Source organism: Diaporthe batatas (genome assembly GCF_019321695.1).
Source record: "Diaporthe batatas strain CRI 302-4 chromosome Unknown Contig00009, whole genome shotgun sequence".
Classification (NCBI taxonomy): Eukaryota; Fungi; Ascomycota; class Sordariomycetes; order Diaporthales; family Diaporthaceae; genus Diaporthe; species Diaporthe batatas.
Window position 1 is genome coordinate 1,903,451 of NW_025408556.1, and position 19,103 is coordinate 1,922,553.

General features: G+C 57.8%; 7 protein-coding genes across 7 annotated transcripts; 3 read left to right on the top strand and 4 right to left on the bottom strand.

Moving 5' to 3' along the window:
* Positions 1-1,517: 1,517 nt before the first annotated feature.
* KVR01_008182 (uncharacterized protein) lies at positions 1,518-1,772 on the bottom strand (the record flags this gene model as incomplete). The annotated part of the gene is made up of 1 exon (XM_044794866.1): positions 1,518-1,772. The coding sequence occupies one exon, from the start codon at positions 1,770-1,772 to the stop codon at positions 1,518-1,520; it is 255 nt and encodes an 84-aa protein (XP_044643160.1).
* A 506-nt stretch (positions 1,773-2,278) lies between these two features.
* On the top strand, positions 2,279-4,994 carry KVR01_008199 (glutamyl-tRNA(Gln) amidotransferase subunit PET112). The gene is made up of 2 exons (XM_044790753.1): positions 2,279-4,910; positions 4,972-4,994. Exon 1 carries the CDS (start codon positions 2,531-2,533, stop codon positions 4,499-4,501), a length of 1,971 nt encoding a protein of 656 aa, XP_044643177.1. The 5' UTR covers positions 2,279-2,530; the 3' UTR covers positions 4,502-4,910; positions 4,972-4,994.
* Positions 4,946-7,774, bottom strand: KVR01_008129 (uncharacterized protein; the record flags this gene model as incomplete). The annotated part of the gene is made up of 1 exon (XM_044791751.1): positions 4,946-7,774. The coding sequence occupies one exon, from the start codon at positions 7,772-7,774 to the stop codon at positions 4,946-4,948; it is 2,829 nt and encodes a 942-aa protein (XP_044643107.1).
* Positions 7,775-9,142: 1,368 nt separating this feature from the next.
* On the bottom strand, positions 9,143-10,289 carry KVR01_008282 (uncharacterized protein; the record flags this gene model as incomplete). The annotated part of the gene is made up of 2 exons (XM_044793686.1): positions 9,143-10,140; positions 10,208-10,289. 2 exons carry the CDS (start codon positions 10,287-10,289, stop codon positions 9,143-9,145), a joined length of 1,080 nt encoding a protein of 359 aa, XP_044643260.1.
* A 1,646-nt stretch (positions 10,290-11,935) lies between these two features.
* KVR01_008336 (uncharacterized protein) lies at positions 11,936-13,378 on the top strand (the record flags this gene model as incomplete). Its single annotated transcript, XM_044793676.1, has 4 exons — positions 11,936-12,290; positions 12,359-12,633; positions 12,712-12,935; positions 13,013-13,378. Exons 1-4 carry the CDS (start codon positions 12,067-12,069, stop codon positions 13,376-13,378), a joined length of 1,089 nt encoding a protein of 362 aa, XP_044643314.1. The 5' UTR covers positions 11,936-12,066.
* A 291-nt stretch (positions 13,379-13,669) lies between these two features.
* Positions 13,670-14,996, bottom strand: KVR01_007783 (uncharacterized protein; the record flags this gene model as incomplete). Its single annotated transcript, XM_044789447.1, has 5 exons — positions 13,670-13,707; positions 13,775-13,947; positions 14,014-14,232; positions 14,303-14,493; positions 14,559-14,996. 5 exons carry the CDS (start codon positions 14,994-14,996, stop codon positions 13,670-13,672), a joined length of 1,059 nt encoding a protein of 352 aa, XP_044642761.1.
* A 2,208-nt stretch (positions 14,997-17,204) lies between these two features.
* Positions 17,205-18,869, top strand: KVR01_008092 (uncharacterized protein). Its single transcript, XM_044784572.1, has 4 exons — positions 17,205-17,322; positions 17,447-17,655; positions 17,713-18,258; positions 18,352-18,869. The coding sequence occupies exons 1-4, from the start codon at positions 17,254-17,256 to the stop codon at positions 18,776-18,778; spliced, it is 1,251 nt and encodes a 416-aa protein (XP_044643070.1). The 5' UTR covers positions 17,205-17,253; the 3' UTR covers positions 18,779-18,869.
* The last annotated feature ends 234 nt before the right edge of the window (positions 18,870-19,103 follow it).

Sequence of the window (19,103 nt, forward strand, 5' to 3'; positions counted from 1 at the left end):
CCTCGAAGCCCCACCCCATCCCCCGAGCCCCGCCGCCGCCGACCGATCGATGAGGAGGGGAAGGAGAGGAATGAAGAGAGGGAAAAGGGAAAACAAAAAAGAGAATTCTGCAAAACCCCGAAAGCCACCACCACCTCCAAAGGTGCACCAGAGTCCCTGACCCCCGGGTGGGTGTTGAAATAATATCGATAGATCACCATGAGCCTGTCTACCTGCGTCGGAGCCGAGAATATGAGGCAGGAGAACAACAAGAAGAAAACACAGCGAACAACAAGACCCGCGCCGGGGAGGGGTGGGAGGCGGCGTTCAAGTCCGTCCGTGGCATGGGAGGGTAGGGTACCGCGATGGGATTCGCGATTCCTGCGTCCGCAGACCTTTTGGCGCCCGAATCCTAACCTGCAGGCCCGGCCGGGCCGCGGGCCTGCACAACAAAGACCAGGACGGCCCGGCGGTGATCCTAGCGAGGGTGTGCGTGGGGCCCTGGCTGAAGAGAGCGTGCACCGCTGATGAGGCCCTGCCGAACAGGATGGCCTTGGGAACGGCTGCCAATGACTGACTGGGATGCCGGTCTCCCCCGCTCGACGTTCTGGCATGGGATCAGCCAGCCTTCGACCAGTACACCACACCGCCCGACAGCCCCGCCCCTCCCACAGACGAGACAGTGAACAGGATGGAGGGCGTCTCTTGTTGAAAATGGCACCCCAGTAACTACATGTGTAGGAGTGGAAAGAGAGGGAATGTCATCTATGGTAAGAGGAATGACGATGGATACACGGGCGAGGCACTATAGGGACACGTCAGACAGGAAAAGAAAAAGGATATATTTCAGCGCCAGTCTAAAACCATGGTATTAAAATGCCTGCTTTGGCAGCACAGCATCATGTGTACTTTATCGTGTGCTTTATCTGTGTAAGGGTATCATTTGTGCGGCTGTGCTTCGCCTCTGCGGGCGGCCGTTGACAGACCGCGAAAGAACAAACGAAAAGACAAAAATGATAAAACAGCTGGAGGCCATAATCTGACGGCATCGATAATAGCCGTGGGGCCAGTGTGTTTTTGTGTCCGCCTCTGCAGCCCCCGTGTCGGATTTAAGAGAGTGAGTGCCCCGAATCATCCAGCCAAGATCCGGCACCCCGCGGGCGGGTGACAAGACGAGGGTCTCGGAAGTGGCGAAGAGGAAGGGACAGCACTGCCACTGCGTTCAAACCCCGTTGTGACCTCTTTGTCTTGCTGGATGCGCAATGTCTGACTGTGTCCTCGAGTTGGGCACACCAGGTAGGGGGCGATGGTTTCTCATGCGGGGGGGGGAGGGGGGACTCCACGAAGAGGCATGCAACAACGAGGACCCATAAACAATCGTAAAAAGGCTGGGTTCTTCGGACTGAGGCTGGCGGGCAGCGAAAGTTGGTGCCAACAGGGTGAAAGGAAATGATCTATACGGTCGTGACTAGCCGTGAAAGATGAACGCGCCACCGGTAGTCGTGGTGGGCCCAGAAGAGCACGGCCAGGCTGGCTGGCTACCAGTCGTCGTCACCCCCAGCAGCCCAGGCCATCTTGGAGTCCCTCCTGTCGTTGGTGGCCCTCGAGTCTATGCGCTCGATGCGGGCCCTGATGACGGCGCAGGCCTCGCAGTGGTGGGTCTTGTTGGCCTTGCCCTGGCGCGTGCTGGCGGCGTCCATCCTGCCGCAGTACTTGTGCGGGCGCGTGGCCGTCCAGTTGGCAGGGGGCGCGTCGGAGGCGTGGGTTGGCTTGTACTTTGTCTTTTTGGCCATTTTGTGTCTATTTGGTTTATATGTGTGTCTTGGTGCGATGTCTTGTGGTGTCTGTCCTCTAGAATGAGTGTTGAGATGTCGAGATGGCGAGAGGTGAGGCGCAGGTAGAGTGCTTGGTGCCTGTCTGATGATAGGAAATGAGGCGTGCGAACTGGTAAATAAGTGGGGTTTGGTAGGAGAAAGGATAAGATTTGAAAAGTAGATCTAGCGGGCGGAAGAGTGCTATAAATGGGCTATCGGGGCGGTTGTGTGTTTTTGGAAGAAATTCCATCTCCCTAGGTAGAGAAAGTCGCGGACGCCGTCGTAGTTGGGCTGGGGTAAGCACCAAGCCAAAGCGAGCTGCCAGTCATGCGGTCTGTCTAGTGCGGCGCAAGTTGGGACCAATATGCACTAACTACCCCATCGATTTGCCCCCAAAACAACCGCCTCGCCACCGTTCTTCAGGGTCCTGGGGGCCAAATAAGGCACGTCCTAAAAATACAGAAAGGCCGTCTAGCCTCTACGTCATTGCTCTCAGGGTCCAACGAGGGGACGTATGTACTTTGTACCCCGTACCTTTCCCGCACGGACCATCACCCGCCTTATCTTATCGCAGCTTCAACCAGGCGGAGCTTGATTGTTGCGCGCAAGCAACATTGAAGCAATCTCGAACATCGTCAACCTCGTCGACGCCGTCGCTCCATTGTTGCTCTTGCCAGGTGACTCGACGCAGCGTTAGCCCACCCAGCTTGGATGCCTCTGTCGACCTCATCCCAGCAATGGCCCGAATCCCCGTCCGGGAGCTGAGCAGCTACCTGCTTGCCGGCCAGCTTCACCACCGCGGCTGTCTGCACCTTCGCCTTCGTCCTCTCTCACCACTGCTCCGCTCCGCCCTCCCTGCTGGCAGAGTCGTGCCCGTCTTGCCCAGCCGCTCCTTCTCCTCATCCGCACCTGCGCCCGCCGCCCTGCAGCCTGCCGACCTCTCCAACGCGCCAGCTCCCCCCGACGCTTCTGTTCCCCTGCGGAAGAAGCTCAAGAGTGCTGCCAAGGCACAGAAGGCCTCTGGGGCAAAGGACTTGTCCAATGACGACCGGCAGCTTGTCCCTGGCTGGCAGCTCGTCGTCGGCATCGAGATCCACGCGCAGCTCAACACCCCACACAAGCTCTTCTCGCCCGCCAGTCAACCTGCGCCGTCCGACGAGCCCAACACACACGCCGCCCTGTTCGATCTCGCCGTGCCCGGCTCCCAGCCACTGTTTCAGCAGGAAGCCCTCGTCCCCGCCCTGCGCGCCGCACTCGCCCTGAACTGCGGCATACAGCAGGTCAGCAGGTGGGATCGCAAGCACTACTTCTGGTGGGACCAGCCCAGTGGCTACCAGATCACCCAATACTACGAGCCATTCGCCAAGAACGGGTACATCACGCTGTACCAGAGGGATGGGATCGCCGAGCAGGACGGGAAGAAGGTGCGCGTGGGCATCAGGCAGGTCCAGATGGAGCAGGACACGGCCAAGACAATCGCCCGCCCCGACGGCGTCCAGTGGGTCGATTTCAACCGGGTCGGCGTGCCACTGATCGAGATCATCACGGATCCAGACATCCACTACCCGAAAACCGCCGCTGCTCTCGTCAGGAAGGTCCAGATGTACCTTAATGCCGTCGACTCGTGCGTCAGCGGCATGGAGGCCGGTGGGTTGAGAGCCGACGTCAACGTCAGCGTCAGGCGATACCGGCACCCGTCCGAAGACCCCCTGCCGCTCGGCCAGAGGACCGAGATCAAGAACCTGAGCAGCTTCAAGGCCGTCGAGGACGCCATCATCGCCGAGCGCGACCGTCAGATTGCCCTGCTCGAGGCCGGCGGCGTCGTTGCCGGTGAGACCCGTGGCTGGTCCATTGGCGGCACCGAGACAAGGCGGCTCCGCGGCAAAGAAGGCGAGGTCGACTATCGATATATGCCGGACCCAGACCTGCCCCCCGTCACCCTCAGCCCCCAGCTTGTCTCTCACCTGCGAGACAACCTGGGCATGCTGCCTGATGCCGAGGTCGACGACCTGGTGTACACATACGGCCTCAGGACGAAGGATGCACTGGCCTTGCTGCAGCTGGACGACGGCCGCCGAGTCGAGTACCTCTACAATGTTGTCCAGCACCTGCAGGACCGGCTGGGCGACAACTGGTCCACGCGGGCCGGCACCTTGGTCGGCAACTGGGTCCTCCACGAACTCGGGCGGCTCACATCACAGCGCAACGCCTCGGCCGACGGCACGGTCCAGACGCTGGAGATCTCGGCCGACGGCGAGTGCGCCCGCGTGCCGGCCAGGCACCTCGCAGACATCGTCTACCACCTCCACGGGACGCGCATCAGCCCCACCGTCGCCAAGGACCTCCTCTTCGCCGTCTACCGCGGCGAGCTCGGCGGCGCGTCGCCCGGGGGCTACGCGAGCATCGATCAGGCGATCGAGGCGGAGGGCCTCTGGTTCAACTCGCTGTCCCGGGAGCAGTACCGGGAGCTGGCCATCGAGACGACGCAAAACAACCACATGATGGTGCTGCACTTTTCCAAGTATTACTCCCCAGGCCCAAGGAGGCACAAGGGCCACAGGGGCCACAAGGACGCAGAGTACCCCACGGGCCAGCTCATGTTCCTCGTCGGCAAGATGATGAGGAACGGGCCGGCCGAACGGATGGACCCCCAGGTTGCCCGGGAGGTGTTGGCAGAGGTTCTTGAGGAGGTATGTAAACCAGCATGACCGGGTCACCGCTGGAATCGGGCTCATACCCGGGGTATGTTTGTCCTATCTGTGGTCCATGGCGTATGCCCCACGGGCACAAACAGGCAGACGGGACCCTCAGATCGCTCCCTGTGCCGCTCTACGTCTTTGGATTACTCTCGGCTGTCGAATCGTCGCCATGTGATGGATAGGGCAATGGGCTACAAACGCCATCAAAACCCAAGGCAATCGGGACCGTCCAGGCTTATGGCCGTCGACGCGCCTCCATTAATCCGTGACCTCTGTATTGTGACGTGCGACTATTCATCTACCTGGCCTGGATACCCGAGAACTAAATGTGGCCGAGTGCTTCAGTGCCATAGATGAGTTGCGCCCTGCGCCTCTTCTCGAATTTGCGGCCGAATACAGGAGCGGTACCTATTGTCCCGTCCGTTACAGCTATCCATCTTTGGCACGAGACGGTCATGTTGACCAGTCCCTGGTTACAGGAATGTTCCAAATGTTCCTGCCTTGGCTGGCATAGGCTTCAGATCCACTCCTCGCATCGGTCACATCTGAAGCCCCATTGACCTTGGCCCCAAGGCCCCTGGGCAAGACGACGTCGAGCCCGTTGTCAAGCCAAAGCGGCTGCCAGGCCAACCCCGTGCCGTCCTTTTCTCTCTTACCGGTGCCCTTGATCGTGCACTTGACATCGATCCCACCGCTCTCGGAATGCAGGTCCACGGTGTACTCCAGGGTGATGGTACAACGCTGGACATCGGCAATGTGTGCGGCGCTGGAGCCGTCGTCTTCATGCCAGGTGGTCTCGAAGACGGCCTTGCGCGCGCTGCTATCCACCGAGGAGGTCTGCCCGGGCGCGGGCGGGTATATCTCGACGCCACGCCAGTCGTCCTTCTCCTCCCCGGGGAACTCGGGGTTCGAGCCCGGGGCCGATGTCGTATGGCGGTTCTTGCCCACGGGCACGGCACTGCCGGCCCGCGCCAGCACGGGGATGTGGTTCGGAGGCAGCCGTCCGCCTCGGGCCCCGTTTTCAAAGTCGAGGGTGGCGTCGACGCGGTGCCATGCCCCCGAAGGCAGGCAGGACAGCCCGTCCTGGGCGTTGGTGTCGAAGAAGCCGAATGCGGTCGTCGGGGACGCGTCCTGGCTCGAGTACCGGACGACCCCGTCGTCACCCGCGGGCCTGGCCGGGTCGTCGGAAGAAGGCAGATACACGTCGACGTGGCTCTGGCCAGGCTCGAAGACGCCGGCGACGAGCAGGGCGTCGCCGAGCCAGTACTGCGTGTCGCCGGCCAGGATGGGCTTTGTCCACACGGTCTCGTCAGCCTCGTAGCCCCAGCCCGTCCAGCGCTGCGGCGGCGTCGCGGAGACGTGGCTCTCGACGCTGAGCGAGTAGACGTACGGCAGCAGCTCGTACCTGCGCCTGATGGCGGCGCGCACGAGGGGCGTCGACTCCGGGTACTGCCAGGGCTCGATGACCTCGCCGACGAGGTTGTCCTCCGGGGAGGTCTTGTAGCAGTTGATGGCGAGGCGCGGCGAGTGGACGCCCATCTGCACCCAGCGCACGAGGTGCTCGGGCGTCGGCTGGGGGCCCTCGAAGCCGCCGATGTCGTGCCCGTAGCACTGGATCAGCGACATGCCCGCGTTGAGCGCCAGCGCGTTGCTCCCGCGCATGCCCTCCCAGCTCGTCACGTTGTCGCCGCTCCAGCTCGCGCACGCGTACCGCATCGTGCCCGCCGTCGCGCTGCGCGTCAGCACCATCGGCCGCTCGTCCGGCGAGGAGTCCACGCACGCCTGCCACGAGCTGCGGCCCATCAGCTCCGTGTGCGCCGCCCGCCCCCACAGGGCGATCTGCTTGCTGTTGGTGGTGGTGATGCCGGCCTGGACCGCCGCGTCGACGCCCTCGGGCAGGTCCAGCGCGCACTCCCACCTGTCGTCGGGGGTGTTGTACTCGTTGTTGTCGTTCCACATGGCGTCGATGCCGACCTCCTTGAGGGCCCGGCAGCCCTCGTACCACCACCGGAACCCGGCCTCGCTGGTGAAGTCGACGTGGCTGCCCTCGCCGCTCTCGCCGCCGCCCGCGCTCCACAGCCGCGCGACCGCCGCCCCGCCCCCGGTGCCCGGGTCCCGGAGGAACGCGCCCTCCCGCGCGAGCCTGTCGTAGTCCGGGTGGCTCGCCAGCACGTACGGCTTGATGTTGGCCAGGACCCGGACGCCCCTCGCGTGGACGTCCCTGGTGAAGGCCCGCGGGTCCGGGAAGCGGTGGCGGTTCCACGTGAAGACGTTGCGCGTCCTGGGCGGGGCCTCGGAGACGGTGTACCCGGAGCTCATCTGGTGCGCCGACACGGGGATGCCGAGCTCGCCGCACCGGTCCAGGAAGCCCACGATGGCGTCCGCCGCCCGCTGCGGGGGCCCGTCCAGCATGCTGTAGCGCATCCCGCCCGACACGTAGCCCAGGTAGTACCGCGGCACGAGCAGCGGCAGCCCCGCGAGCCCCGCGTAGGACCGCACCACGTCGGCGACGCTGCGGCCGACGATCAGGTACTCCTCGAGCCCGCCGCGCGCCTGCCGGTACGCCTTGAAGCGGCCCCAGAGGCCGTCGATCTCGCTGCCGACGGCCCAGGCGGCGCGGGCGTGCGACGCCGACAGGATCCCCACCGCGCCGCCACCCCCCCTCCCGGGGGCCACGCTGATCAGCAGCGGCAGGTGCTTGTACAGCGGGTCGGTGCGGTGCGAGTCGTACCCGAAGGTGTCGGACGCCGTGATGAGGAACCCGCGGCCCGACAGGTCCATGGGCGCGGCCTTCTCGCCCAGCCCGACGTGCAGCGTCCCCGGCCTGTAGGCGGAGTAGTGCGCCGCGCCGGGGCCGTCGAGGGCGTACGACCGGTGCGGGAGGTCCGCGTGCAGGGGGGGCTGCTTGTCGTCGCCGTTGCTGCCGTCCAGGCGGATCGTCACCACGGGCGTGTGGGTGTAGTCGACCGTGGCGGTCGTGCCGGCCTGGCTGTCGCGGAGGGTGATGATTTTATGTTCTGTTGTTGTTGTTATGCTGGTTTTCGCGGTGCTGGCGCTGTCGGCGGGCGGGCGGCGGACGCTTGGGAAGGGGGGCAGCGGGTGCGACGCCGACGTGAAGGTCGTGCGGAAGACGTTGGGCCGGACGGCCTCGAGGGTGAAGTCGCACTGCGCCGTGTTTTGCCCGTCGGAGCGGAGGTGGATCGCCTTTGCGTCGTTGCTGCCCTCGCCTGGCTGCGTGACGAGCGTGTACCCCTGGGGCACTGTCTCTTCTTGGTGTAGCATGGTGGGAATAATGTAATGATATTAGTTGTTTCTTGTCGTCTTGATATGCTTGACCATTGATGTGTGCAAGTGGTATCCCTTGACTCCGGATTATAACTTCCCAGAGACCAAGTCACTGCATGTGCTTTCCTGCGGCCGGATATAAGATCCCCTCTGTTTACTTTCAAGGTGGGACAAGCCCTCCCTTTTTATTCCCTAAACTTTTCCTCCGTTCCCATCCCGCTTGTTGGAGATCGTGAGGGGTTCCCCCCCAAACAGGACAGCTGCCCTCGTCCCAACGCTGCGGGACCGGCGCGCAGCGTGCGGAGATGCCCAGGTGCAGGCATCGTGACTGGGCTCGCCCTTGTTCGGGAGCCCACCGCCAAGGAAGCCATCCCCAAGTGCCGGCCGAGATGTCGGTTGACGCATCAGCGTCGTAACGAAAGCTGATGTTGTAGTTGTGGACAGAGCTAATAGGGGATATCTCTGGGCACTCGTTGCGTGTGATCGCTCGGCCCTGCGAGGTTGGCTGTCCTGGGCCAATTTGCTTTTTTCTAGATGATTTTGCAGGGGTTGTAAGTCTTGTTTCGACGTCTGGCTTGGATCGCGGCTCGGCTTATTTACGGCCGAGTGAGGGCTGGGCGGTGCGCTTGGCTCTGCGTTCTAGGCTGCTGTCACCTTGGCTTCTTCTGTTGCTCTGGGATATGGTCGAATAGGGGTTTCAGATCTTCTGGGGTTGATAGGTGGGTGTGCAGGTACTAGTAGATGATGTGGGCCTGCTGGCTGTTCAGTACCTAAGTACCTTGGTTGGATGGTATTGGAGCTGTAAGTGAATCGACATTGAACCCGGACTTTTCTGTCGTGCGGTTGGGTAATCGAAACCTTCTACTTGGCTCCTCGGAAACTGCCGATGGTCATGCTAGGGTCAAATCAAACTGAATCCCCGACGTCAACGTTAGTTCTTCGTAAATCTTAAAGTTGACAGGAAGCGTACTCTAGCGATTGTTCGCCCACACCATGCAAGATGAGAACCTGTTACAGTTTTTGGGACCTTCAAATTTCGAGACCTCGAAATGTCATCGAGAGGGCAAGTTTAAAAATAGCTGAGTCTATTACTTATATTTGTCTTTGTCAATGAGGATCCACACGAAACAGTGTGATCGGTCTATGTACTTTTGCTTCCCTCTCCTAGGGAAGATTGTACCGGCCAAAAAGAGATCTACAAATCAGACCTATGCTAGCTACCTACCCTAGGGTAGGTAGGTAGTATGAAAGCAGCATACATGAAATGCCTTTTGGGATGAAGTCTCCCAATGACGTCCCCCCCCGGTCCCTGGCCGCATTCCTCCTCTATCAGCAGTTCCAGGTCAATCCACAGCCTTGCCATAATCACTGCCCGCTCCAGTGAACCCCATACGCGGATTCGCGGCCAGCCGTGGCGTGCTGCGAGACGACCCTGTGGGTGTTGCCCACGTTCTCGGCATTGGTGCTGTTGTCGGTCGCGTACCACTGGTTGTTGTTCGTGACCGCCCTTCCAGGAGCGTTGTTGTGGATGTGGACCTGGCGGTTGTCCGTTGGGTAGTAGTGGAAGTTCACCTGGGTGCCGGGCGGAACTCCGATGCTGATGCCCTGCGGGAGCTGAGGGCCGACTGGGCTCAGAGGGGCACCGGCAAAGGGTGCAACCGCGTGGTTCTGGCTGACTGCTGCCATCGACATTGTGCCCTCAGACCCGGTCGCTGAGCCCATCGTGATGCTCTGCGTCGTGTCAGACGGGGCTCGGCTTGCGGAACTTGCTGTGGAAGGCGCGCCCGTATTGTATCCGTCGTTTGGCGCATCTCGTCCATAGAAGGACGGAAGAGGCTCGTAGTCACCGACATTGCCAGTGCTTGGAATGTTCTGTCCGGGGTAGGGCATTAGGAAGCCATAGCCGATTGGCGCCGGCCCCGAGCGTTGGGACGGAAGAGGCTCGTAGTCACCGACATTGCCGGTGCTTGGCATGTTCTGTCCGGGGTAGGGCATTAGGAAGCCATAGCCGATTGGCGCCGGCCCCGGGTATTGGGATGGAGTCGGAGCTGGGCCATCGAAGGAGGAGTGACCTTGCTGAAGGCCTGCCGAGGGCTTGCGTCGCTGGGGCGCGGGTTTCAAGTTGGCAACGTTGAACTTCCTAGGCGCGGGTTTCAAGTTGGCAACGTTGAAATTCCTAGACGATGTATCGGGGCCAGTCTGAGATGGGTGCAGGCTGGCCGAGTCATCGGGGTGGACGGTGGACGGCGCCGGAGAGGAGGGTCTCGGTGGGAGTGGCTCCGATCGAGCACCACCCTGGACGCTGGAAGAGGTCTGTTGGGTGTTCATGCCGTGGCCTGGCCAAGTCCTAGCAGTTGAGACCGCTACGAAGAGCATTTGAGTTAGCAGGGACATGTCGAGTGAGCTGGTTGATGAAGGATCGATACATACCGCTGCGAGCGACGTAAGGGCCCATGGAGAAGTCATGCTGCTGATCCTGCTGATCCTGCGATCGGCCGGAGCGGGAAGCCATTGCGATGTGCTTGCTTCAAGAGACTCGAGGTCAACTAGGATGAGGGTGGTTGAGCGACTGTAGACAGGAGCACTCGCGGTCGAGGGCGAGGTTGGTGTGTGGTGGGGCTGTCTGGGTCTATCGAATGACCGTGAGGTGGGTCGATGAGGGATCGAGGGCGAGCAGTTGATCGATATCGACCACTCGCTTTGCTTGAAAAAGGAAGGAGGGAGAGGTGAGAGAAGGTGAGAAGCAGAAGGGGTGGCAGGGTTTAAATACCCACGAGGGAGCTGTGGGTGGAGTCGGCTGGGGACTGTGAATGAGAAAGTGATCTAACTACTTCAGGCCAAAGTGAATATATCGAGGCAATGGACTGGTTGGGGTGACTCTATCAAGGTGCTTCAAGTGAAGGCGGGCGTCGTTGATGGTAAAACAACAACAGACAACGTGGGTGAACACTTCGAGACAGGTGGATCAACGTTCATGAGACTTCACCAGGGGACGGGCCAATGACGACCCGTAGGCTTCTACAGCCTTCCCAGATACAGGATCACTTGTCAGGATCACTTGTCAGGATCACTTGTCAGGATCGTTTTATTGGGTGGTATGTGACAGAACGTGGTGAATTGACTGCAGTCGGGTCTCGCATTGGGACCGTCTTACTCGGGGCACCGCTCTACCAGCCGCGGTACTCGAGCTGACGGTTGTTACGATGGCCCTTGTGGTGGTGCAGGCGGCCCGAGGAGGTCGGGATGTGCTGCTGGGTGCGGGACTCGTCAACGGTGTGGCGGCGCTTGTTCCTGGTGGAAATGTACAGAGATTTCAGGTGTTGGGTTGACCCCGGGCATTCACGCGCTCGTGGCGGCTGTTGTCGATGTTGTCCGTCAATCACAACTTGATACCTATCCATGATATCCCTTGTCTGCGACTGTTCCTTATCTGGACCACAGAGCGCCGTGATAGCATCCAAGGACATCTTTCTACAGACATTTCGAGATGCAGCGAGACTTCGAAAGGTACGGCCGTCCAGCCTATGGCCATTACACCACAAAGCACACCAGTACGTCCAAAGCCACCGTAGCCACTACTTTTCTCATGTGCCTCTAACATCTTCCCCAGCACATATCACACACGTCGACTCAGTCTCGCCCCGACGATTACACCGGCCAGATCATGCCTGGTGGCCAGAGCATCCGCGGCGCTTACCAGCCGTGGACAACCAGCACTTCCCTCTTCCTCGTCCCGAGATGCCTCTCCGTTGCGTCTCATTCACTCAGGCGGGGACTGTCAAGCCCAGTCGGTCGACCTGGAAGGTTGGCCGACAACGAGATTACTGGGATGGACAAGGTTTGGTTGCAGGTGAATGTGCCGGTTCAGTTTGGCCTCCATACTAAACATTCTCAAGCCTTCTGACAAAGTTTGGGGCAAAGAGAATGAGCACAATAACGGTATAGGATTCTGTCACATGGTCGAACCAATCTATAGACGCAGTATTTACCTGTTGCTAGCATTAAATATCCAAACTAGATTCTTCCATTCCTGACATCCTTTCCGGAATGTGATGGCATCTGAGTGTGTGTAGTACGTGAATCCTGTAGGCAGAAGCGGGCAGGGGTGCATCGGAGGTATCCCCACCTGAAATCATTTACTGAACCTTGGCAGTGTGTTGGCGCTTGCGGCTCTGCACGACGAGAACCGCCGCAGCAACTTCAGTAAAAAATGAAGGAGTCAGCACTTGAGTATCAACTACACTGGCCATCAACCACCAGCTTTCCGCACAGAAACACCTGCCGGAGCCATGAGAGTTCGCGGATTCGCTGTTCATAACCTCGCGTCCTTGGTACGACCAGCTTGTCGGCTTCAGCAGTGGTCCACGAGAGTCCCCAGACCTAGCCTTGAGCAGACTGGCCTCAGAAAGATATCTTCCACGGTCAGAGGCGAGTCAGGCCGCGAGTACATCATCAAGGAAGTGCTCCGAAGAAAGTGGCCGAACAAGCCTGAGTACAACATTTACCGTGCAGAGTGCGTTTGAAGACTACCCCTCGTCCCTCTCTGCATTCCGTTCTGGGACCTAACCAGCCTCTGCGCAGATGCCAAGGAGAGTCATACGTTGCAAAGGGCGTGTCGCCTTCCATCTTGAACCTCTCACAGGAACTAAGGAAAGAATTTCCCGACAGCCATCGCCTTCGGATGCATGTTGATCACAACGAGAAGGAGCATGTCTTGGTGTACAAATACTACAAGCACACATTCCTAGCACTCCTAACCCAGTATCCAGATTTCCAACCTGAAGAAATCAAGAAGATTTTACGATGTACGGCAGAGGCTGTCAAAGAGCTTCACGATAAGGACTGGATACATATAGGTCTGTCATCCCTCCGCCACTCCTCTGGACAGCTGAAATCAGGCGGCCTTGATGCTGATACTGCGTGTCGCGTTCAAGATGTGAAGCCTGACAATATCCTTATCGGTTGGGCACACGACGGCCGGGGACAGCCGAGAGTAGAAAAGGTTGCTTTGGGTGACTTTGACCTGGCCCTGAAACTGGTTGACGAACAGCCGCTACGGGGTCCTCACGCAGTAGGCAACGTCATGTGGAGGAGCCCAGAAGGCCAGAGTGGGAAAGGGGTTGCCAAAGCCTCGGAGATATATTCACTTGGGCTTGTGGTAAGTCCTTCCTTACAATCCTCGGTTCAAGACGACCAATCCAATGCGCAATTCCTATACTCATAATCCGTCGATAGTGCATCTACGGCCTTGGAGGTGGCTCCATGTTGATCCTGGATGATGAAACCATACAACAGCTGAGAGACGAAGGCATACCTTCAAGGCTAGAAATCGTGGTTCGGCATTTCATGTATTTTGGCCCGCTTCCAGATGGCCTTTTGGAGCATGTCGACGATGATGACTGGACTAGGCTTTTCCGTCTTGCCTCTGAGCTCGCGGAGACAGGGGCAGCGGAAGGCCCAGCCTGTAGGTTCGAGCAATGGTCGGTGGATAATGCCCCGCATCTTACTCCAGCAGCCAAGGATATGATAAAAAACATGATGCGGCTGGATCCAGCCCAGAGAGTGAGCATTGATAGGGTCCTGGAGCATCCATGGTGGTGATGGGCGAACGGAAGAAGTGGTATTCGAGGCCGCGACTGAAGAATCACATCGAGTTATCGCGCAATAGAATGACATGGGCACTGTTAGGTTTGATTATGTACAGATGAAAAGAATGCATCATGTCTGTCAGTCATTTGTCTTGGCCGGCCCCGTCATTGAGGGTGCGCCCATAATAAAGAAGAATTGAGGGGTGGCTGGACATTATGGAGCAGACACGGGATTGAAACGACGGTGTCCCTGCTGTATCGCTCATCTGCACTACCTGCATAAGAAAGAAAACCATCTAGTCCCTTAGTTCATTGGCATACCGCCGGGCAGCTCGGTCAGCCCTTGATCGCCAGTGTCAGCAACAGCAGGATCGAAACAAATTTTGGATGGCAGAGAGGGTACACTTACATCCTTCAACGTCCTCTTTGACTGTTGACTTGAGCATGCATTGGTTGGCCTGCGCAGCAGTCTGCGTCTTCATACCGGAACACGCGTCTCCATTGCACCTGATGTCAAGGGCGTGCTGAAGGGCGTCGCCCTTCCACCCGAAGAGATAGTCGCCATGCCAAGAGTAGCCGGTCCTACAACAACCGTCAGCGGTATTCTATGTGATCAGAGCATCCCGACCCAAGGCGGAAGATACTCACTTGTCACCCATGCTGTAGACAAATGGCTGTGACCCGTCTGCAGGCCAGTCGGCCTTGTTGTTGAACTGCCGCGTGTCCCACATGACCTCGTACATCACCTGGGGCAGCTTGACCGGGTGGGTTGCCGGGCATGGGCCCGAGGACTCAAAGGTCCCACTGCTGGGGTATGCCACGTGGGACTTGTGGTCGGGGCTGTCTACGTTCTTCCCATCCCAACAGCTAGTGACAGAAGCATCATGTTAGAAGGCAGATCTCTAGAAAGGACCATCAACATATGGCGAAAACGTACGTCGGGAACGTGATGGTGGCACGAATGCCGCCGCCGCAGGTGCCACTCGGCAGCGCGAAGGTGTCTGAGCCCGTGCAGGGCGCACCTCCGAAGGGATTCTGCTCGATGTTGACCTCGCACCGGTGGCAGAGCTGCCTCTGGCCTCCTTGGCTGCTTCGCAGCTCAGGGTCTCCGACGATCATACGGAAGCCCTGTACCCATCAAGTTAGTCCCTTGCGTATCGAATGTCGCGGAATCCTGGAGCTCCACGACTTACAGGCTTGAAAGCAGTAGTCTTGGTCTTGCCGTCATAGGGAGAGTTGTAGTAGACTGTCAAGCCCTCATTCTTGCCTCGCAAGCCGAGGTTGGTCAGCTGAGGGACCCGCTTGAAGGTGCCGTTGCGAGCACGAAAGTACAGGCTCGCGGTCCAGTAGTTGGAGAAGTCATCGGCATAGGTGCAAGACGTGCACGTCGACATGGTGGGCGGGTCGTAAGTTCCCGGTGTCATCGAGGCGTTGAACGAGTTACCCCCTGCGATCTGGTGAACGTGGGCAGAAGGCACCGAGCCCGGCTGGACGAGGGGGTCGAGACGCTCGATGGTGAGCTTCGAGCATTCGAACCGCATGAGGGCGGCATTGTATTGACGATCCTCGATCGCAGGGGCTGATAGGGCCCCTGGGACGGCAAGCAGAGCCGCGAAAGCCTTCAAGTACATGTTGTTCATACTGCAATTGTCAAGACTTATTGTGCCAGAGTCTTGGTGATCCGTGAATAAGTATCAAAAGAGGGAGAAAGGGCGCGCTACGAGGACTTCTGTGGCACAGATTTGTGGAGATCCTGTGGTTTATATGTCTTATTACTGAAGTACTATCCCTTCATGAACTGAAAGCTTGACCATGTGGGATTTGACTGCCGAGGAAATCCTTATCTACAACACCCTCTTTCCCAACCTGTCAGTTGCGGCCATTCATATAAGCGGATGTAGCCATCGACAGGTGGTTGGATAGGCAGCTCCCAAGCTATTGAGTGTTCAGGGCTTTTCGGCACACCCTGCATACTGATGGGACCAACTACCGGCATTTGAAAAGCAATTTCCAGAACCGGAATATGGCGAGAGTTTTGCTACACGTCATTGGTTTGTGTCGAATAATTCCCGACCGCGATGTGCCATGCACATCTGGTCGACCCGAAGCCATCGATCGACGAGGCGGGGTTACTCTCAGATGTATTCACCCATTTTTACCAAATTGCCTGTGGCTCATGGAGGCTGGCCATTGGCCACATTCTGATGGGATGTAAATCGCACATCGTCTTGCCATGGAGTGACAAATTGAATTTTGGGAGTGCTCTAGTAACAAAGAGCGAATAAGGCGTTTGCCCATCTAGAGTCGTTCCCTGAGCGGACTAGACACTTCCGCTTCTAATCACAGACCGTCGAACAGGGACATCTGGTCGTTCAATCGTCACACATCTTGGCCATCCCACCCAGGACAAATTCATCTACCAGCCTCGCCCCATCGAGGTGCACGGGATGACAATGTTCCAATGGGAGTTGGGGGTGTGACCTCTGCCTGATCTTTGAGCATGTCTAATCCAGACTTTGGAACCAGGCTCATGTTTCTACTCCGTAACAATATTTCTCCACTGTTATAGTCGGGCCGAACATCACGAGGAGGCAATCCGAACGCCAGGGAGGAAACCTATGGCCAATCTAGACGACCGCTCATGGTTAAACTGCAACGAGAGTCCTGACGACAGTCAGCTTGAACGAACCAGAGAGACCCGGCCGTCTGTGCTAGGGCAGTGCCATTGGATTACTCGATCCAGATGCAGGACGTGTTCCACGCCTTCCTCGCAGCCGATTTCGATCTCATACCTAGGTAGGCATACAGCCCGCCGATGAGCGCAAACATCTAAATGTCCCAGAGGGTCAGCGCCTTGACGACATCAGTACAACATCGGATGCCACTGTCCAGTAAGACACCAATATTGTCACTAACTGCATACACGATTCGCGTTAGACTCCCAAGCTGCTCACTCTGCCATCCTGCTGCCGTCCGCCTTGGGTGCTGGCCACAATTCCCTGCACACCAATTTCGACACACTTCCGCAAAAGACTGGGTACCTGTCAGTACTATAGGTTCATCCCGGCGCCACTTCAAGAACTCGATGTCCTCCCACGAGTCCGACTGGCCGGGGAAGACCTCGGGAAGATCTTGGCCCACTCCTGCTCGGCCTCGCCAAGATTCCGCACATCGTAGCTTTACGCTCGTTCTTCGCCTCTTCGATGTCGTACCCGTGCTTCCTATCGAACCTCTTCTGGTATCCGGGTCTGTGAGGCTGGTCTCCATGGAGGGCAGTAGCCATTGTCCATGTCGGTCTATCGCCAACCCAGCCCTGGAGCACGTAACTAAAGTGTCTAGCGTGACAGAGCGCGCTGTGGATCCGGTCTTGTTGGTGAGCGACAGCAGGTTGATTGTAATGTCATCGTAATCGCGTGATGACCAGTAGAGCTGGTACCAGCTCGGCGTTTTGCCCTTCTGGCGTGAAAGCACGAAGTGCTTCTGAATTTGGTTATTCTCGCAAACTTTGTGTAAAGGCTTGCTCCTCCCACCTCCGGCACCGAGAGATTCTGTTTCGGCCAAGAACCCATTAGCCACACTAACTGCTCGTGCAGCAAGGTCAACGGGGCAGTGAGGGCGAGGAGTACGCGGCTTTTATTACTGGAGTGGCCACATTGAGTTGAGGACAACTCCAGCCAATGACGAGTGCTGCCAAGGCGTGGAATGCGCGTATTCGGTTGCGTATCTCGTATCTCGTATCTTGGAACAGAGTCATCCAAACCACTAATAAACCCGAGTATTCTTTACGACGTACGAACTGAGGTCTATGTCTCGAATGAACTCTACTCACCGCAATAACACCCGATTCGACGGGCAAGGATTGAAACCTCTTTGCTTGTACAGCTCTCGATGCCTACTCGCCGTGCACACAAGAAGTCTCGTCTCGGATGCGCAGAATGCAAACGGCGGAAAATCAAAGTACGTACACCTCATTGGCACTTCGAGCTTAACAGGGCATCCCCATCCAGAACTCCCAGATTGGGACTCCACCTGTGATCTCCACTTCGACAGACACTCCATCTTACATGCTTGCTTTGCATAGTGTGACGAAGTTCACCCGATATGCTGGAACTGCACGCGGTACGGGGTACTCTGCAGCTTTGACCCTGCGAATCATGGCCGGCCCGGCGGGACATTTGAGGCTGGTATCAGTCCCGGATCGATAGGCGCAGCATCGACTCCCGGCGCCGTCAACTCACCGCGGGACCTGAACTCCTGGGCTGACTATCTGGCGTCCACCACTCCTTCTGGGTACGCATGGCGAAGTGTTCCACCGGCGGATGATCATGCTCATGGAGAAGAAAACAGATCCAACCCATCCTCGTTTGGGGCGACGACCCAACCCATACAGGACCTCGAACTGATGCACCATTACTGCGTATCTACCAGCGATAGTATGGCATTCCGTGAGGACCTGCGCTATGTATGGCGTGTCGTCTTTCCCCAGCAAGGTTACCGTCACCCGTTTGTCATGCACGGCCTCCTTTCACTGGCTGCTCTCCACAAGGCGTACCTCTTCCCATCCAGGAGGAGAGAATATCTCACCCTCGGAGCTTCTCACCATGCCCTGGGCCTGGAGAGATTCAGGACTTTGCTATCTGATATTGGGGACTCCAACTGGAAGGCCATGCTGTGCTACGCGTCGATTGTTGTTGTGCACGTCTGCTCACAAGCCACCCGGTCCGAAAATGGCTGCATTGCAGAGCCTGTCAGAAGCACATGGGAGTTTTTCTCGGTCTTACAGGGCTTCAAGACAACTTTAAAGGAGTTCAATCCCAGGATGACCCAATCTAATTTGGCTCCTCTTGTGTACTCTATTTTCCGACTGGGGGAGGATGATCAATCCGTGCAGTGGTTCGTGCAAGCCCCATGACTCCTCGTCGCGGAAAAGAACTCAAGTCGGATGAAGAAGAGTTTGTTGTATCGGAACTGATCGCATGTGCACAGCGGCGAAATTATCCTCGAGCAATCCCCGCTTCCACCTGACACCTCCTCCGCATTCTCTCTACTCATTGAGTTCTACGAGACTGAGGACTTACTAGTACTTTCCAATCGCGCAGAGTACACCATGCTCGTCTCAAATATGGAGAGATCAGCAAATGTTATAGCAAGTCATGGCCCCGATGTCGAGGTCGGAATGCTCCTTTGGTGGGCATATGACGTCCCCAAGACCGTCATGGATGACATTCGACAGCATAAGCCCCATGCACTACTCCTTCTAGCCTACTTCGCAGTCATTCTAGCAACTGCGGATAGGCGGTACTGGTTCCTCCACGGATGGGCCAAACAGCTACTAGACGACGTAGATAGGCGTCTCCGGTCCAAGGACCGATTTGCGAAATGGCTCGTGTGGCCCAGGGACCACACACGGTGACTCGGTAGACCATTTCGTTACATTAACTCGAGTCCTACAAAATATCGGTGATACCTTTTCACCTGACTTACCTAGGTAGTGTACGTATCAGCCCATGTATTAAATTCCTCTGTGCCTGCTTGTGGTCTATACGTCTCATGATGTGTCCAACGAGTAATTTCAAGTAACGTACGATGGCCGACTCAGAATGTCGCGGTAGCGTCGGACGTCAGCCCATGATCTCCTCTATTTGTCCCCATATTTATAGAATAAATAGGGGAAGGGCGTGAATAGTACCCACCGAAACGGAGGCTTTACCGAAGCCCCAAGGGATAGCCTCTCATAG

Coding starts and splice junctions, on each gene's coding strand:
- KVR01_008199 (XM_044790753.1), top strand. CDS start 2,531: ATGGCCCGAATCCCCGTCCGGGAGCTGAGCAGCTACCTGCTTGCCGGC.
- KVR01_008092 (XM_044784572.1), top strand. CDS start 17,254: ATGCCTACTCGCCGTGCACACAAGAAGTCTCGTCTCGGATGCGCAGAA. Junction 17,656..17,712: donor GCGTCCACCACTCCTTCTGG/GTACGCATGGCG, acceptor AGAAGAAAACAG/ATCCAACCCATCCTCGTTTG. Junction 18,259..18,351: donor GATGATCAATCCGTGCAGTG/GTTCGTGCAAGC, acceptor GCATGTGCACAG/CGGCGAAATTATCCTCGAGC.